This window comes from Meles meles, chromosome 8 (assembly GCF_922984935.1).
Source record: "Meles meles chromosome 8, mMelMel3.1 paternal haplotype, whole genome shotgun sequence".
In the NCBI taxonomy this organism is placed as follows: Eukaryota; Metazoa; Chordata; class Mammalia; order Carnivora; family Mustelidae; genus Meles; species Meles meles.
Window position 1 is genome coordinate 78,847,905 of NC_060073.1, and position 17,432 is coordinate 78,865,336.

Here is a 17,432-nt window from a genome sequence, read left to right on the forward strand (position 1 = left end):
CTTTTCTCCTCCTTAAAAAGAAAAAAAAATCATTTTGGGAAAGATCATAAACCACATTTTAGTTCACAGAGATGGAAACAGCTGCAGTAATTTCAAAATAGCCTGTGTTGTCTTTGCACATTATTCACAGATCGTGGGCTGTACTTGGTCCGACAGAGTAGGGAGGAAAGTTTTTTAAACTTTTGTACTGATTGCTTTATGAGCGATGTCACATAAACTGAGGTGTTCTTCTACTTCCTTCCAGATTTCATTTTATAAGTCTCCCATAAACTTGCTACCTTTGGGGGACAAAAATAATTCACACTGTCAAAATGGCAAAAAAAAATTTTCCTATAAACACCCCAACTCACAGATACAAAATTTTTTATTTGAAACTCAATTTTTTTGTCCTTTTTCTTATTTTCTAGTATTTATAATTTTATTTCTGACGTCTACTGGAGGGAATCTGAATTCTACCAACCAAATGTTTACCATCAATCCTAGATTTAGGAATGTCTACACAGTTTTGTTAATAATTGGACTACTTATTTACTTAGAATTTAATCTATTTTAGAAAAAGCAGAAAGGTCTAGAAATTCTTAGCAGAAAAACCACAAGGGGTTGGAGGGCCTTAAGCTTTCTAAATATTTTACTGAGTCAGGTTATGCTTTACTTCTTTAACATTAGTGCTGAGGTTTTTCTTTGCAATACATTCTTTTTTGTGACATTTGTTATGCATTGTAGAGGCTGTGTTTGGAAATACAAATTAAGTTGGAAATAAAGAGGTCCCATTTAAGATGTATAAAATTGAACCATGGGGATGCCTGTCAAAAAATATTTCTATATGAGATCTCCCTTTAAAGCTATATGCTTCAATAGATGTAATAACTTCTCAGATATGCTAATTTCGTGTTGTTTTTGTGAAATCATCAGGGGGGAATTTTGACAGCTCTTTTGACGCAGAGAAGGGTGTTGGGACCATTGTCATTGCAAAACCTTTGGATGCAGAACAGAGGTCCACCTATAATATGAGTGTGGAAGTCACCGATGGGACAAATGTTGCTGTCACTCAGGTAAGATGTCAAATTACTAAATGGTGAGAATGCCCAACGATCTGCTAATGTCAGTGGTGCAAGTGATTAAAGAATGTATTGGAATTTGTAAATGTTGTCCATGGATTTCTACTGTTATTTAAAAAAAAAAAAAAGCATATGAGAGAACAACCTAGGAAAGGATTCTATCAATGATATTGTATAACTTAGCTGTGACTGTTCATGCATGGAAGAGTGATACGTATTTTCTTCCTGATCATTGACTGTAGATTTCCCTCTTGGACAACAAAGTCAGCTTTCCTTGAATTTACATAGAAGAGGACATGTACATTATCTGAGTCAACACACCATTATACTCTTCACCTTTTCACTTGTCAGTCTCAGAGAGTTAGAGCTAGACACACCAAGGAGTCCAAGTTCATTCCACAAACTCAGATGAGTGATATGTTCAAGGTCACAGACTTCATTAAGTACAAGGACTGAGATTTGGGTGCCCTGCATCCCATCTCTGGTTCTAGCCTCTGTGCCAGTGGTCCTTCATCCTGGCTGCCCAATGGAACCCCCTGGTCGTGGGGCATAGGGTATTAAAACGAATGAAGCCTGGGCCCCACCTGCAGAGATCCTATAGGATTCTAATTAACAAGCAGCCAGGGGTGAGGACCACTGCTCGGACTTTGGCATGTGAGTGTTGATGAAATGGCATTCAGAGCAAGGATGAGAAGAAAATCTCTGGGTGAAACTAACACAGTGTTAGATATCAACGGGGGCAGATTTACCCCAAATACGAGATTTTTTTTTTGTCTTCTATATTAGGACTGGCATACACACCTGTCCTATACCCCTTCCATTCTTCTTCCTTCTCTCTCCTGTTCTCACAACCCCAGATGCCATCACTCATCAATCAGGGTCCTTCTCCTGTTCAGCCCAAATTGTGCCCTGAGACTCCTCAATGCAATGCTTCAGGACGTGAAGATGAAATCATTGCCAACCCCAAAGTTAGCAAGTGTGAATTTGTTTAAAACGTGATGTAAGCTCTTGTAACTATGCAGGTTTAAAAAGGAGAGAGGGGGATCGTTTCATGCGCTGCCCCTAAGTTTGAAGTGGTTTCAAAAATACGATGAGACTTTCTCCTTTGAGGCTGTGCATAATCGTAAAATAGTGAAATTTTAAAGAAACAGTCGGGTTTGTTCCCACTTTTACTTCTTTACTTTTTTCCTTTGTTTTCTTTACCTTTTACTTTTCATTCAAATTAACGGACCCCCAGAAAGGGGGTATCATGTGCAAGTGACATGGCAGCCAGTGTGTGATGTCTCTGTATCCTTCAATCCATGTCTTCTCCTAGGATGACTGTACAGCCCTAACTACCTGCGAGACATCCACTGACACCTGTTGCACCACTGTAACTACTAATAGTTACCCCATTCACTCTTAAAATTACCCCAGTCAGGACAATAAATTATATGGCTGTCCTACTTAAATCTGCACTGCTTTACAGGATTTTCAAGGCTAAAATACATACTCCTGCAAAAGACAGCAGGGTAGGGATCCTTGGGACTCAAACAATCTCAAAGCAACCCCCAAAGACTAAGACAAAACAACCCACTTGCAGTATTGCTAAGTCTTTATCGTCCATTCACTTTTGGAGTTGGCCAGTTCTTAGCATAGTCAACCTCAACTTTTTAGCACCACCTGAAAACACAAGATGGATTTGAGTAAAATACAAATAGAGCATGGAGCCATATTCATTCCCGTACTTTTCTGCAGGGTTTTATAACAATTGAATGAAACGGTAAGTTGGTGTGTGCCCAGAATGTTAGAGATACACATGAAATATGTTTATGATGAGTGAGTGAATGGTAGGTGGGACACAGCTAGCAGGGTCTGCGTGGTGGGTATGCTGGATCTTGAAAGCGCACAACTGATTCGTGTTAACTGAAAAAAAAATTATCAATGAAACTTTTCTTTTAGACTTTCATTAGGACCAGATGAGAAATCACTGAACAGCGTGTATTCCACAAGTATTTCTCGGGTTCATACCACGTGCTAGGAGCTATGCTAGATGCCTGAGGTCACAGTGATTCAGAATTTTAAAACCAGATGACTGATAGGCATACACTCTTTAAAAGTTAACTTGGAAGCATGTATTATCAGACTTTGAATGTACACATTGTTCAAGTCCTACTTTGGCTGATTTTTAGTTCAGACAAACATACATATCTCCAGAGCAGATGGGAACGTGGGAGAATGGGGGTGAACTTGGAGGTTTCCTTTGGCAAGGGCGAGCTAAGTAGGTTAATGAAGGATAGCAAGAGATTTTCTTGTCAAAACCTTCCAAGTCACTTTGTGTCTCCAGGGTCTCAAAAAGTGAGAACTAACCATTTCCAAACGATAAATTTGTGTGTCATCTTTATTATCACCAGAAAACCATTACTCTGTCCATAAAGCTGTGTTTGGGCCTGAACACCCACCCAGTCCCTGCCCAGCCCATGTCAATCCAGGCCTCTGCTCACATTTGCCACAGCGCCTCTGACAATAAAGACAGAATGAGTTCTCTCAATTAGTCAAAGCCCCCAGTATCAAGGACATTATTACAAAAAGATGTTTTATAAAAGAAAAGGCATTCTAGTTTTCTTTTAGAAATCACTAAAGCACACTCCAACCCATGACCCAAGGCCAACTTCATGATTCCATCATCAAACAGTACCCTTCACCATATAACTAAATCAATGTTTTGTAGCCCAAAACACCTGTTCAGTTTTTCCTTTGGGAACTTTTCTCTCCTTTGTTCCTTTGGAATCATAAAACATCTATGACAAGGGCTTCAAATCAGCCAGAAACAACATGTAGAATTTCACTTCACAAATGTCAACTTTATCAGAGCCTCAGGGATCTCTGTGTCTACATGAAAACCCTCCCTTCATCTTCCTTTTTGTTCTTTTGTCCCAACTTGTAGGATTCTTGTGCCTCAGAGCTACAATTCCTGGTGGCAAATAAACATCCTTTTCCTTACTGAGATTCCATAGCGTGAGTACAGAATATAAAAAGATTCTGCAGATTTTGTGTTCTAAAGATTCAGATGTACTAAATGAGCACATAAGATGAGTTTCTCCAGCTGGCATAGGAAAAGAGGCAGTGAAGGGGGATGTCAGAGATTCCAAATGTGAGAAGATTTGAAACTTCATCACTAGTTCAGGTAGGGAGGGGACAACATGGCAAGGAATGAAGGTAGCCTTGAAAGCTGAAAGGGGCTCCAGCTGACAGCCCACAAGGAAACGGGAACCTCAGGCCTCTCACCTCAAGGAACTCAATTTGGTTAATAACCTGAATGATCCTGGAGCTGACTCACCCCCAGAAACTTCCAGAAAGGAACACATCCCTGCTGACCTCTTTATTTTAGCTTCGTGGGACTCTACCTAAGAGTCTCATGAACAAGCGAGCCACACTGTACTCAAACTTCTGACTTACCAAGCCAGGCAATAACAAATGGGTGTTGTTTTAAACCAGGTTTGTGGTCATTTGTTATGTTAGAAATAAGAAACTGTTGTCATCTTCACTCTGAAGAAAGGGAAACTGAGCAAAGCAAGTTTGTGTAACTTGAGTAGATCAGGATTCAGAGGTATGTAGCTGGATTCCAGAACCTTCTCTCTCAACCACTGCCCTGTGCCGCCTCTCAAAAGCAAGGGTAAATCTTTGCTACCTGTTCTAAGGTAGCCACCTTGGAACACTTAGACATAGAAACCCACTTGGCTCTCCTGGTTATGAGGGGACATCTGTTACAATTGCTACCTGGGGAACATAGTGCCACCTATGATTAGTAGAATGTCTCATAGCCAGCCAGCCATGCTGAGGAGAGAGCAAAATATCCCAGTCTCCTCAGAGCCTCCACTCAGCCAGATGAGTTTATGTGCCACAGGGACACACATTACCAAGAATGAGAAATTACGGATTTTAAAAACTTCCCCCATCTATCAAGTCCATCTGAGCTACGGCATCTTCATAACAAATTTAAATAAATGCAGAACACGGCTCTTCCAAAGGACCAATGGATAGAAATATATAGTAATATATAATGTCTGGTCTTTGCATAATGAGACTTAACCAAGCTTCTTTCTTGTTTTATTTTTCTGTCTTACTGGGAATGATTAAATCAAGTATTATCACTATACTTACTTTTCTAGTGAGAAACTGGCACACAGATGGGTTGGGTGGCTATCCTGGGTATACATAGGTAAAGAGGTCCAAACCCACTTTTTCCTTCTCAAAATCAGATTTCAGAAACTTTTCCCAACACTTCTATACAGAATATATGATTCATTAGTGGAAGCATCTGGTATAAAGGAAGGAGCACTGACCTTGAATCAGGTGACCCAAGTTCAAGTCAGCACTGAACAAGCTTTTGTCTGTGTTACCATGAAATGTAGTACTGTCTCTGTGAGACTCAGCTTCTTCTGTAGAATGGGGATAACACCTTCCATACTTCATAGATTATTATCAGAATAAAATAAGATTTTTTGAGATATCTCAAGATCTGTGATGTGCTGGACATATGCAGCTGTTATTATTAGTCTCATCCTCAACTTAAAATTGGAATAATATACCTGATAGCTATAAGATACTGTGTGTGTGCCTTTCATTGTTATTCATGAAAGAGAGCAGAGATATTCATGCCCAAATAATAATATAAAAATTACCTTGATTTGATTCAGGGGCTTGTGATTTATGCTTTTGTGATTTTAATATGCTTTTCTTATTCAAGTCTTGCTTTGATTTATAAAGATATGAAAATCAGCTTGTATTTATATGCTCCACAGCCAAATCTGAGATTAAAAATCTCTTTCAGATAATCTCCAAAGTTCTTCAGCTCCACAAAAGCAGTGAATTGAGTTAATGAGCCAGAGAGGTTTTCTACCAGAAGAGTGTATGCACTGGGGCTGAGAGGTCTGGTTAGCCTTGGTTAGCCTTGGTTAGCCTTGGTTAGCCTGGTTAGCATTCCTCGGGTTGCCCTTGCCCTCCACAGCCATGGGGATTCCATTCTTTTGTCTCTAAGGGATATGTTGGGAGTTCCTAACAGGCCTCCTTCCTCAAAAAGCAGACTTTGTCCTGAAGACTTAGACTCTGTCTTATCCTTTCCCTCTACCTTATACCTGCTTAAAGGCCGGTGAGGGTAGGAATGAATCCTTTTGCCCAAGCTGCTCCGTGATTCCCTAGATGAAGGAACTCCCAAGGGATACCTTCATTGTCAAAGCTTTTGATTTCTCTGTGTCATCTCCCTCTTAGTAGGTGAGAAAGGAAGTAGCCGCAAGCCTCCTTATACATTTACATTAGGAAAATACTGGAACTCGTACAATTACATAGAAATCTGAAAAAAAAAAAAAAAGGCAGCGGACCAACCCTAAGGTGGAACTTCCTTTTTTTAAGTTATTTTTTAAATTTTTTATAAACATATAATGTATTATTAGCCCCAGGGGTACAGATCTGTGAATTGCCAGATTTACACACTTCACAGCACTCAAAATGGGACTTTCTGTTTAAAAAAAATAGTAATGATCAAAGTTCACTGTATGTCATAGATCTGTGCCTAACAACTTACAAGTAAATCAATTTTGGAAGATAGATTCCAATTTTAAAGGCAGCAGGGAACTTTCTATTTAGACTAATCCTATGATTAAGATTCCCCAAATGACAATGGTCATGTCAATTATCTCTTGTGTCAGTTAGGATTTCCGTATAGCAAAGCATATAATATTTACACATGTAATTGTTCACGTACATGTTAGTGCTTTTATAATTAGTGTGTATATAATTTAAGGGTATATGGAAATGGTATAATGGAATGAGTATCAAATTTGACTCCATATGACCAAGTTTAAGTCTAGCCTTGCCATTGGTACTTTGGGCACACCCTTTGACTTCTCTGATTCTCATTTTCCCCATTAATACCCTGGGGACCATAAAGTTTAAGACACGGATATGATATGGATTGATACATTGTTAATCAAACATATACCGACATTTTTTTCTATAAACACGTTCAAAAACAAAATTTGTAAGCCTAGGGAGATTGCAAGGGGCACTACCTCTGACATCACAACCATAGAGTATTTTAAGTATGGTTTTGAAATGCCAAGAGACGCACAACAGAGATTCGGTAATTTAAGACTTAATTGGTTCTCATAAAAGACGGAGGCCTTACCCTCTAACACACCCCATGGACACTTCATTCCATGAGCCTTTGTAAAGCCAGGCTTGGCATCTACCCAAACTTAGTTTCGATGAGCCCGCAAAACCCAAAGTGTTTATGGGGAGCAGCATTGAATCCAGCTCTGAAGAGACTTCCTACATTCAGGTTTCCTCACATTTTGATTCCATTGTACTTCCTTAGGCCTTTCAATTACCATTTTGAGCACAACGTCTTTGAGGGTTACTTTGCTTTGTTTGTTAGTTCAGGAGCTCACAAATGGCCCCAACTGTGGGAAATAAAAAGCAAATGAGGAAAAGGAAGTCTTTGACAGAGAAACACTTGTTCTGACTGTAGATTAGGCTCAAGACAAAGCAAGCAGAAAGAGCAAGCTTTTCAGGAGCACATCAACTTAGAAACTTCGTGAAGGTCAGGGCAGCCTTGCTGGCTGGAAAGGCTTTTTTATTCCGTTAATATAACTGCTTCTTGAACACAAATATTTTAGCATCTTGACTAAGTTAACTTGAACTTTTTAAAAAGAAGAATTGGCAACCAAAGAATCTAGTATGACTTCCAAATGCAGTGAAGACTAGAAACAATACCTAAAACTCACAGCACACTTATTGCCCCCCCCCTTTTTTTTTACAGCAAACTCCAGGCAAATCTTGTTCCCATGTCAGACTCACTCTGTGGGCAAGTCTTCCTGACACAGAGGTCATAGCACTCCCCTTTTCTCTTCCTCAGAAAAGCTCATATGCACCAAAGTGAATGACTGTGCAGAAATTTATAGGGGAAGCCGTGGTCTGACCACATTTATTTTAAAAAGTAAATAATTTTGTAGAATGCAGCCAAATGCCTGCATATTACTTTTAAAGGAGAATTGGTAAAAGTTTTCCTGTTAGTCAGTAATAAGACAAGAAGGTGACCGTCTTCACTACTATTTAACATTGTGCTATAAGTATTAGCCAGTGCAAATAGATGAGATAAAGCAATCTGTGTTATAAAATTTATAAAGAAAAAGGTAAAAGAAATGTAATCCTTTAACATGGACTCCCTGGGGTTTGTGCATTTTGGATATATGAGTTTGGGTTGTTCTGTTTTGGTTTGCTTTGTTTTTGGGAGAGTCCTTTCACACCCATGCAAGAGCTGGAGGTGGGGGAAGGGAAGATGGAGAGGGAGAGAGAGAATCCCAAGCAGGCTCCATGCCCAGCGCAGAGCGAGACATGGGACTGTATCCCACAACCAGCCAAAATCAAAAGTCAGACACTTAACCAACTGAGCCACCCAGGCACCCTCAGTGCTTTTAATAATTAAGATGGTCCCAATTCAAGAAAACTTGACAAAAATAAAGGAGCTTTTTTTCAGTACTATAAAAATAAAAGGAAGTATATCATCATTGATCTAATTGCTGCTACTATTATTATTACAATATCTCATAGTTTTATTGTTGTCATAGTTACTGGTAAATTACATATTATCATCATCATCATCTTTATAATCATCATTTCACCTGGATCATGGCCTAAGAGAATAAAATCTGTGGTATCAAAGATTTTGTGATAAAATTGTGGTATCTCAACCTATGTCTAAGGTACCTACATGTACCAAGATACCAAATATTTAACTATGATATTTATCGAGTGCCTGCAAAGTATCCATCCCTGAGCTAGATGCTGGGTATGCATTGATGATCTCTGAAATTTATCTCTAATCCCAAAATCAACATTCTCAGCACCCTTGTGTTCATTCCCTGACATGTGCAGAGCAGCAAAATATTTTCCCTGCTATTGTTGAACAAGGTGATGTTCCACCATCTTGTCTCAGCTCTCATACTATGTACAGGTGTCCTGTTTGCAGTCTATTTAGTGCCACATTTTTTTGCATTTTGTGTTCTTTGTTGGTAATCTCATGATTTGAAAGACCCCAAAACGTAGTACTGAAGTTCAATCTAGTGTTCCCAAGTGCAAGAAGGAGGTGATGTGCCTTAAGAGAAAATATGTGCGTTCAATGGGCTTCATTCAGGCATGACTTACAGTGCTGTTGGCTGGAGAGGCTCTCTCTCCTCTTCTCCCTCTGCTCCTCCCCCTGCACACATGCTCTCTCAGTCTCTTAAATAAATAAATAATTCTTTAAAAAAAAAAACCCTATTCGTGGAAAACTAAAACATCCCTGAAAAATGAAACCATAGATCGGAATAAATGAAAAAAAAACAAACTATGTCCTTGGATAGGAAGACTCCATCATAAAGGATCAGTTCTCCTAGAGTTAACCTATCCTTTTGCCGTAAAGCAATTTAAAACACTATCAATTTTTTGTCAGGTGCTATACCAGTCAATTATAAAATTCACTTTGAAGAACAACAAAGAAAGGGCCTAACTTTTCCAGTTAAGACATTCTGTAAAACCTTTGTAATTGAAATATTTTATATTGACATATGAAAAGACAAATAAACCAATGAAACACAATAGAAAATCCAGAAATATACCATTTGCATATGTAAATTTAGCATACAATAAAAGCCTCTCAAATCAGTGGGGAATTGATGGTCTTGTAAAAAGTGGCATTAAAATAAAGGGAAAGCCATGTGGAAAAAATAAAACTGGATCCATTCCTCACATAATATAGGAAAAATTCCAAATGGAGTAGAGACTGTAAGAAAAGGAAACATGCAAGTGCTATTTTTTTTTAAATGAGTGTATTCACCTGTAACCTGAAAGTGTACAAAATATTCTAAACTATGACTCAGCTTCCAGAAACAATAAGGGAAAAGACTGATGTATTCAATTCCATGAAAATAAAAATAAAAGCTTCTGCATGCCCCCCGCAAAAAAAAAATCACCAAGCAAAATAAAGTTAAGTGACAAAAATTGAAAACATATTTGCAATTTATATCACCATGCTTCCAAAAATAAAGTAAAAGGCCATCTAACCCATAAAAGAATGAGCTGATATAAATAATTTCCACAGAAAAAGAAATGCAAATGACTCTTAAACATATGAAAAGATGCTCATCCTCATAATAAGAGAAAGACAAATTACAAGTACACTGAAATGCTATTTTTTATCCATCAGATTGGCAAAAAATACAAAAGTTTGAGTATGTACTCTGTTGGCAAAGCTATGGAAGACAGCCATTCTTATATATTGCTATGGGAATACAAATTAATAAAACTTTCAGAAGAGGAATATGGAAATAACTAACAAAGCTATATAAGTAAGCACTTATCCTTTGATCCAACACTCACAATTGTCGGGACCCGAATATGATATAAAAAGATCTGGGCCCAAGACTTCTCTTTGCTCATTCTTTCTAAGAGTGAAAATTGGAAACATCTTACATGAGCATCAATAGAGGAATGGTTGAATAAACTGTGACCCACCTACTCACTGGAAGAGTATCTCTATATGGTGTGGGTTAGTCTTTAGAATACGATAATGCAGAGTTTCTCAACAGTGACACTATTGATGTTTCAGGTCAGGTCGTTCTTTGTTGCGAGGGACAAGCCTGTACATTGTAGGATGTTTAGCAGCATTCCTGTTCCCTATCCATTAGATTCCAGGAACACCCCAACTCCCAGCTGGACAATGAAAAATGTCTCCAGATATTGCCAAATATCCCCTTAGGGACAAAGTCATCCTCAACTGAGAATCACTGATATGATGTTAAGTGACATAGCATGTCGGTGTGCCCAGAGGGTGGGGGGCAGGGGTTGGGGAAATGTATATAGTATATTTATATTAATGAAAGAGATGGATAAAATGTAACATTAAACTTTTAAAAATCATTCACCAGGGACACCTGGGAGGTGGGTACCTGGGTGGCCAGTCAGTTAAGCAACCAACTCTTGGTTTTGGCTCAGGTCATGATCTCAGGGTCATGAGATCGAGTTGGGGCTCCAGGCTCAGGGCAGAGTCTGCTTGAGATTCTCTCTCCCTCTGCCCCTGCCCCCCCTCCCACCCTTTCTCTGTCTCTATCTCTCAAATAAATAAATAAATCTTTAAAAAATATCATTACTTATGAGAAAAGAAGGGAATAGGATGGGAGGAAAGAGATAGAAGCTAAACTTCTTTAATTATACTGTTTTTGTAAATTTGACATTGATACCTTTACATATAATGTAAAACAAAATTCAATATTAAAACAAGTTTGAAATTTGAAAGTAAATGGAAGCAAATGAACTTCTATATGTTGATGGCATAGCTACACAAAGAACTCTTCTGTGACTTTAAACATACTAATGTGACTATATATCCCTAGTGGAATAAATCTCAAAGACCAAAAGAACTAAAAATAATATTAAATTGCTTTTGAATGATCATAGTTGTAATATAATTGCAGTACCAATATTGTATTATAATTTGAGGCTTGTGTGCATGTATTTCATATAAAACAGTGAATACTTGTGATGATGTCAGTCAGCATGAGAAATTTGAACTTGGGGTTTCAGCATGGGATACAAATATAAAAAGAATGAGATTAAGTAAAAAACATGATACCCTAATTTTGAATTGGAAGTGTCAGTATGAAGTCATGAAATGATTATTAACAACAAAAGACCTTTGCTGACCATCCACTGAAAAAAGCTAAATACAATAGCAAATCCAATAGCCATGATCATTCCTAGCACCATTTTCTAACTAAAAAGAAATCAATGATTTTTGGAGAGAGAAATGGATAATATAAGACTGGGTCAGAAAATGTACAAGGTGACCCTGGAAAAAATCACCAGTAGCAATTATTAGAAAGCAAAGAAGCTATCAAGGACTTTAAGAATTGTGTCAAAAGATCTCAGGAACCAACTTGAAGAGGCTCCCACTGGCCAAGGAAGAGCCATTCATGCATCAGTAAGTACAGTACTTGCAACAGACAGAAATATATCATCAGTGATTAAATTCATGCACTCATACCAATGCTTGAAAAAAAAAAATAATGAGTTGGAGAAAGAATTTGTTATTTTGAAATAGTAAACAAAGGGAAAAAATGAAATATTAGTTATGACTTTACTATATAAATTGTCTTTCAGAGTAAACCACATAATTGGAAAGAAGTTTCTTTTTAGGACTACTCTAGCTAAGAAATGAGGAATAAAGCATAGAATTAAAACATTACCATATTTTTAATGAATAAATGTTATCTCTGTAATGATCATCAGTGGTTGCTAATACCACAAAACAAGGATGATAACTAGATATTATATATATCCAGATGGAAATATACTGTCTCACCCATTAGAGATTTTTTTTTTTTGTCAAAAAAAAGGAAGAGAAAGAAAATTGAATGTGAATCTTATCAAGTCTCCTAGATCAAACTAGCAGCTTGTAAAAAATACAGGAAACAAAGGGACATGGAGAACAAAACAAAGGGAAAGAATTAACAAAATTTGGGCTGTGACACCCAAAGAAAAATGGTACAGTTTGTTTATCACCAGCAGCAACAACATAAAAATTGCAAGGAAATAAAAGGAGACAGAAGGAGAACCTATAAATTAAAAGATAATTAAAGGACATACCAACCAAATGTAATGTTTGACCTTATTTACGTGTCCTGATTTTTTTAAATATGTTCCTTTTTAATAAATATACCTAACACCCTAAAAAATTATAGAAATATGAACACCCTGAATATTTAATATTAAGAAATTATTGTTTTCTTGGTTTAGGTGCAGTAATGGTAGTGTGTATGTGTTTGTGTGTTTATAGTAAGAGTCCCTATCTTTTAAAGATACATACTGAAAGGATGGGATTTGCTTCAAACTAAAATGGGGAGCAGACAGGGATGAATAGGTACATATATAAAACAAGATTAGCCATAACTTGATCACCATCAAAGCTGAGCTATGAATATGTGAGGGTTCATTAAACTATGACTTGATTATTTTATTACTATTATTTATGTCTGCCTGAAATGTTTTGTAAGAAAATGCCTTATAAAAAAAAAACAACTTGGGCACCTGGGTGGCTCAGTCAGTAAATGGTCTGCTTTCAGCTCAGGTCATGATCCCAGGGTCCTGGGATGGATATTCTCCCTCTCTCTTTCCCCCTGCTTGTGCTCACTCTCTCTTTCTTTCTCTGTCAAATAAATAAATAAACTCTTAAAAAAAAAAAGAAAAAAAAAACTTGGGAATGCCATATTTTCACCATCATCGGTACCATGCTTTTTGTCAGATGTCTCCCATTTGAAGAAGAGCCACTGTGAGGGGCCCTGCAGTTGAGTTCTGATTGCTCTGAGAAAACCACACCTGTGTTTGTGCTTCCCCTTCCTCTGCCTCATTATTACTCTTACTATCCCATCACTGTTTCCATGTTGCATCCATTTGAAGGAGCTCATAATAAAACTTAAGATAATAGAAACATACCAGACTAAGGTCACCTTGTGATCTCTTACACTATGCCTGAGATAGTCCTGTGGCTTTATCACTCCCAGGGGCCTGTCTCAGCTGTTCAATTAATAGTGAGAATATTGATTAGCTCATAGTTTCTGTTCCTGCTTATGTGAACTACTGGTTTATTGTCAGCCTCTAATCATGGAATGTTTTCATATAAGATCTTCCTACATATTGAGATAGCTACTACTGGAAGCTGGGCTCCAAGGACGCGGAGGGAAGAGAGAGGGAGGAGGCCTCTTTATTAGCAATGAGTGAATTGGCATTCACCATCACTCTTGTCTTCTTTTAACTATAGGTATTTATCAAAGTGCTGGATAATAACGATAATGGCCCAGAATTCTCTCAGCCGAATTACGATGTCACAATCTCCGAGGACGTGCTTCCAGATACAGAGATCTTGCAGATTGAAGCCACAGATAGAGACGAGAAGCACAAACTGAGCTATACTGTCCACAGTAGCATCGACTCCGCCAGCATGAGGAAATTCCGGATTGACCCTAGCACTGGCGTGCTCTACACTGCTGAGAGACTGGACCACGAGGCCCAGGACAAGCATATCCTCAACATCATGGTAGGACCACACTGCTAATGCGCTCTCCTAACACAGTCTGTCACCCTTGGTCTTCAGAAGTACGGGGCCCTTAAATGTTGTAAGCAGGAGCGAATTTGGTCTTCTCACAGCAGGGCCACCTTCGTTTCTGCCTTTTTATCTCCCTGAGGAAAATGGCTACTCTGCTGGAGTGACCAGATATTTTTGCCAGACTGAACTAGTAGATGAGTTCTGCAACAGTGGCTGCTGACAGGCTGACTTGGAAGAAAAAGAACAGGCCATGTTTCAGTAAATCTTCCAGGCTATGATATTGGTTCTCATCCAGAAGAGTCTGTGGAAAAGTTTAAAAGAAGTTCCTTGAGAAGTTAATCACAAGGGTAATCATTTACTCAAAATATGCATTGCTCAGTCCTTGGAAGTATTTAGAAGACTGATTTATTACTTACTGCACTGGCATTGGATCTAGTTGTAAATACCGCCACCCAAAACAGATCTCAAAACATACCAAAGCCTGCAGAGAGTGTTCATTAAGTCTGAATTTGGGTTCGTGGGACCTTCAAATTAAGTGGAAGTTGCTTTAATTTTTTTTAATTAATTAATTTATTTTTTCAGCGTAACAGTATTCATTGTTTTTGCTCAACACCCAGTGCTCCATGCAATACGTGCCCTTCCTATTACCCACCACCTGGTTCCCCCAACCTCCCACCCCCGCCCCTTCAAAACCCTCAGGTTGTTTTTCAGAGTCCATAGTCTCTTATGGTTCGCCTCCCCTTCCAATTTCCCTCAACTTCCTTCTCCTCTCCATCTCCCAATGTCCTCCATGTCATTTGCTCTACAAATAAGTGAACCCATATGATACTTGACTCTCTCTGCTGACTTATTTCAAGTTGCTTTAATTTTAAAATGGAATTTTCTTAGTTCACATAAATGAGAAGTAGAGATTGATAAGAAACATCCTTGACTAGTTTATTGACCAAAATCTGTCCCTTTGACCACCCAAGAAACCTGGGGGAAATTGCACAGCCCCTGCTTAACAGACCCCCTAAGTTCCTTAAGACACAGACTAAACCTTGGGTACTGATTGCTTTTAAAACACATTAAGATGCTACCAGTTTCCTAGCAGCTGAAAGTGATGTTCCTCTAAGCACTACTCTTCCTTCTCCCCAAGTCTGGAAACACTCCTGGGCCAGAGGAAGGAGGCCATGCCCTTGGCAGTTTCCAGCTGAGAACCACCCCCCCCACCTCCACCCGCCCCAGGTGGGAGGAGCAAGAAGGACTCTTAGGGACAATCAGATCCACCCTCTCATTCATTCAACAGATATTTCTCCAGCATCTACTGTGTACCAAGCACCATTCTAAACCCGGGGAATGTGAAAGAGACAAAACTCCTGTACCCTTGGACATTCCACTGGAATAGACCTAGGTCTCAATAATCCCAAAATACAGAGGTCAGCTTGGTCCCTGGATGTGGCAGACCAGTCTACAGGCGGGAGGACTGAGCACACTCACCCCGTTGTTTTTATATGAGTTTTATTCAGGAGCAGAAACCTTATGCCAAGGACTAACTCCATCCTTACGACTCAATTCATTTCTGTTCATTCTTTCCTTTAACAAACTCAAAATTCAGTTTGGTCACCCTGTATCATTCGTCATGGCTATAATGGATTATTTAGAGCAAACATGTCCTTTAGGCTGCCTTTCTCCGTGCTAAGCCATTTTAGTCCTTTCGCTCATTCCTTCTAGGTACTATTTCTGAAAAGCCCTTTTACTTTGATGGCTCTCCTTAGTCTGCTTTCTAATTTCTTCACATCTCTCTGAAGTTATGAAGTCTAAAACTGAAAAAACACAATGCACACATTTGATTAGTGCAGCATAATATTATAGCAAAATCACAAGGTGAGGGTTAAAGGGTTGATTATTTGCAAGCTTCTGGCATGTGCAAACCAGAGGAGACTTTAAAGCAGCCAGGTTGCTCGGTGAAGTCACAAGGAGGGGTCATTTTCCTGGGAATCAGTGTTCTCTCTCAGTCCCAGGCCTTGGCCTTGGAGGCTGTCCTTGTCTGAAACATGCTGCCCACCCCACCGTTTGGCCATTTCTACTTATTTTTGTTACCTCTTCCAAGAAGCTGAGTGCCCGGTTATCTGCTTCTTATGACTCCCTCCCGTTCTGGCACTCACCACCAGGCCTCCTACCCATTTGCTTGTTTCTGTCCCCCACCCACCTGTTAGCATCTGGAGGGCAAGGACCAGCTCTGAATCACTGCTGAACCCCCAAAGCAAAGCCAGGACTTGACAGATAATAAGTGACAAGAAATGTTTGTTGAATGAATGAATGGAGGGCAATGCCTGCTTTGCATTTATGAGTTCTCTTACTGAACGTTCGAGTGTCCCTTTCAGAAGAGCGTCCATCCACCATTCCATTAGCAGCTAGATACACAAACGAGAGGGGAGCAGCTGTGGGCGGTGGTTCAGAGGAAAGTGCTGTGGCAGCTCCATGAACAGAGGCTGAACTCACACCTCGGGCCTGTCATCATGAAATGGGTTTGGCCGCGACTCTCAGTCTGCTCACCCTTAGTGCCCTCCCCTGGTAGCACCATCATTTACTGAGCCCCTGTCCCGTGCCTGGGATCGCATCAAGCACTTTCTGTGAGCTGCCTCATTTTCTGTTTGCCACAGACATAGCCGTGTGAGTTCCTTGCAACTTAAGATTTTAGTCCTACCACTTCTTGTATTTTGCCTAAAGGTCAGAGATCAGGAGTTTCCTTATCGAAGAAACTTGGCCCGAGTCATTGTGAATGTGGAAGATGCTAATGATCACAGTCCCTATTTTACCAACCCGCTGTATGAAGCATCTGTGTTTGAATCGGCTGCTCTGGGATCAGCTGTTCTGCAAGTGACCGCTCTGGACAAAGACAAAGGGGAAAATGCAGAACTCATATATACCATAGAAGCAGGTGAGAGCTGTTGCACAGATTGCAACATAATGCATGGCTTTTGACACTCTGCAGTGTTTATCACCATGTGAAATTCACATAGTCACCCTGGAATGGCTCCAAAAGCATTGTGTGGCCAAGCCACTGCCCCAGCTGTGTGATGATGGCTCTATCAAGTTCTTTGCATTTTTGGTAATACGTTTTCCAGCACTCACGGTGAGGAAGGAGTTCCCTTTGATGGTGTTCTCGGTGGTGTTCTTGGATTTTTCTGGAATGGAGGAAAGAGAAGAAGTGCATGGTAAGCTCAGTGGCTTTTACCGATAGGTCAACAAGCCGTGGCCTCAGACGAAAATAA

At 39.4% G+C, this 17,432-nt stretch overlaps 1 protein-coding gene across 1 annotated transcript in view; it reads left to right on the forward strand.

Annotated features, from left to right (window-relative positions):
• The window catches only part of FAT3 (FAT atypical cadherin 3), a 662,119-nt gene that overhangs the window by 545,940 nt on the left and 98,747 nt on the right, over positions 1-17,432 (forward strand). The window contains exons 7-9 of the mRNA XM_046016531.1: positions 913-1,052; positions 13,891-14,166; positions 16,888-17,098. Coding sequence (XP_045872487.1) covers positions 913-1,052; positions 13,891-14,166; positions 16,888-17,098 — 627 coding nt within the window. The remainder of the gene's footprint in view (positions 1-912; positions 1,053-13,890; positions 14,167-16,887; positions 17,099-17,432) is intronic.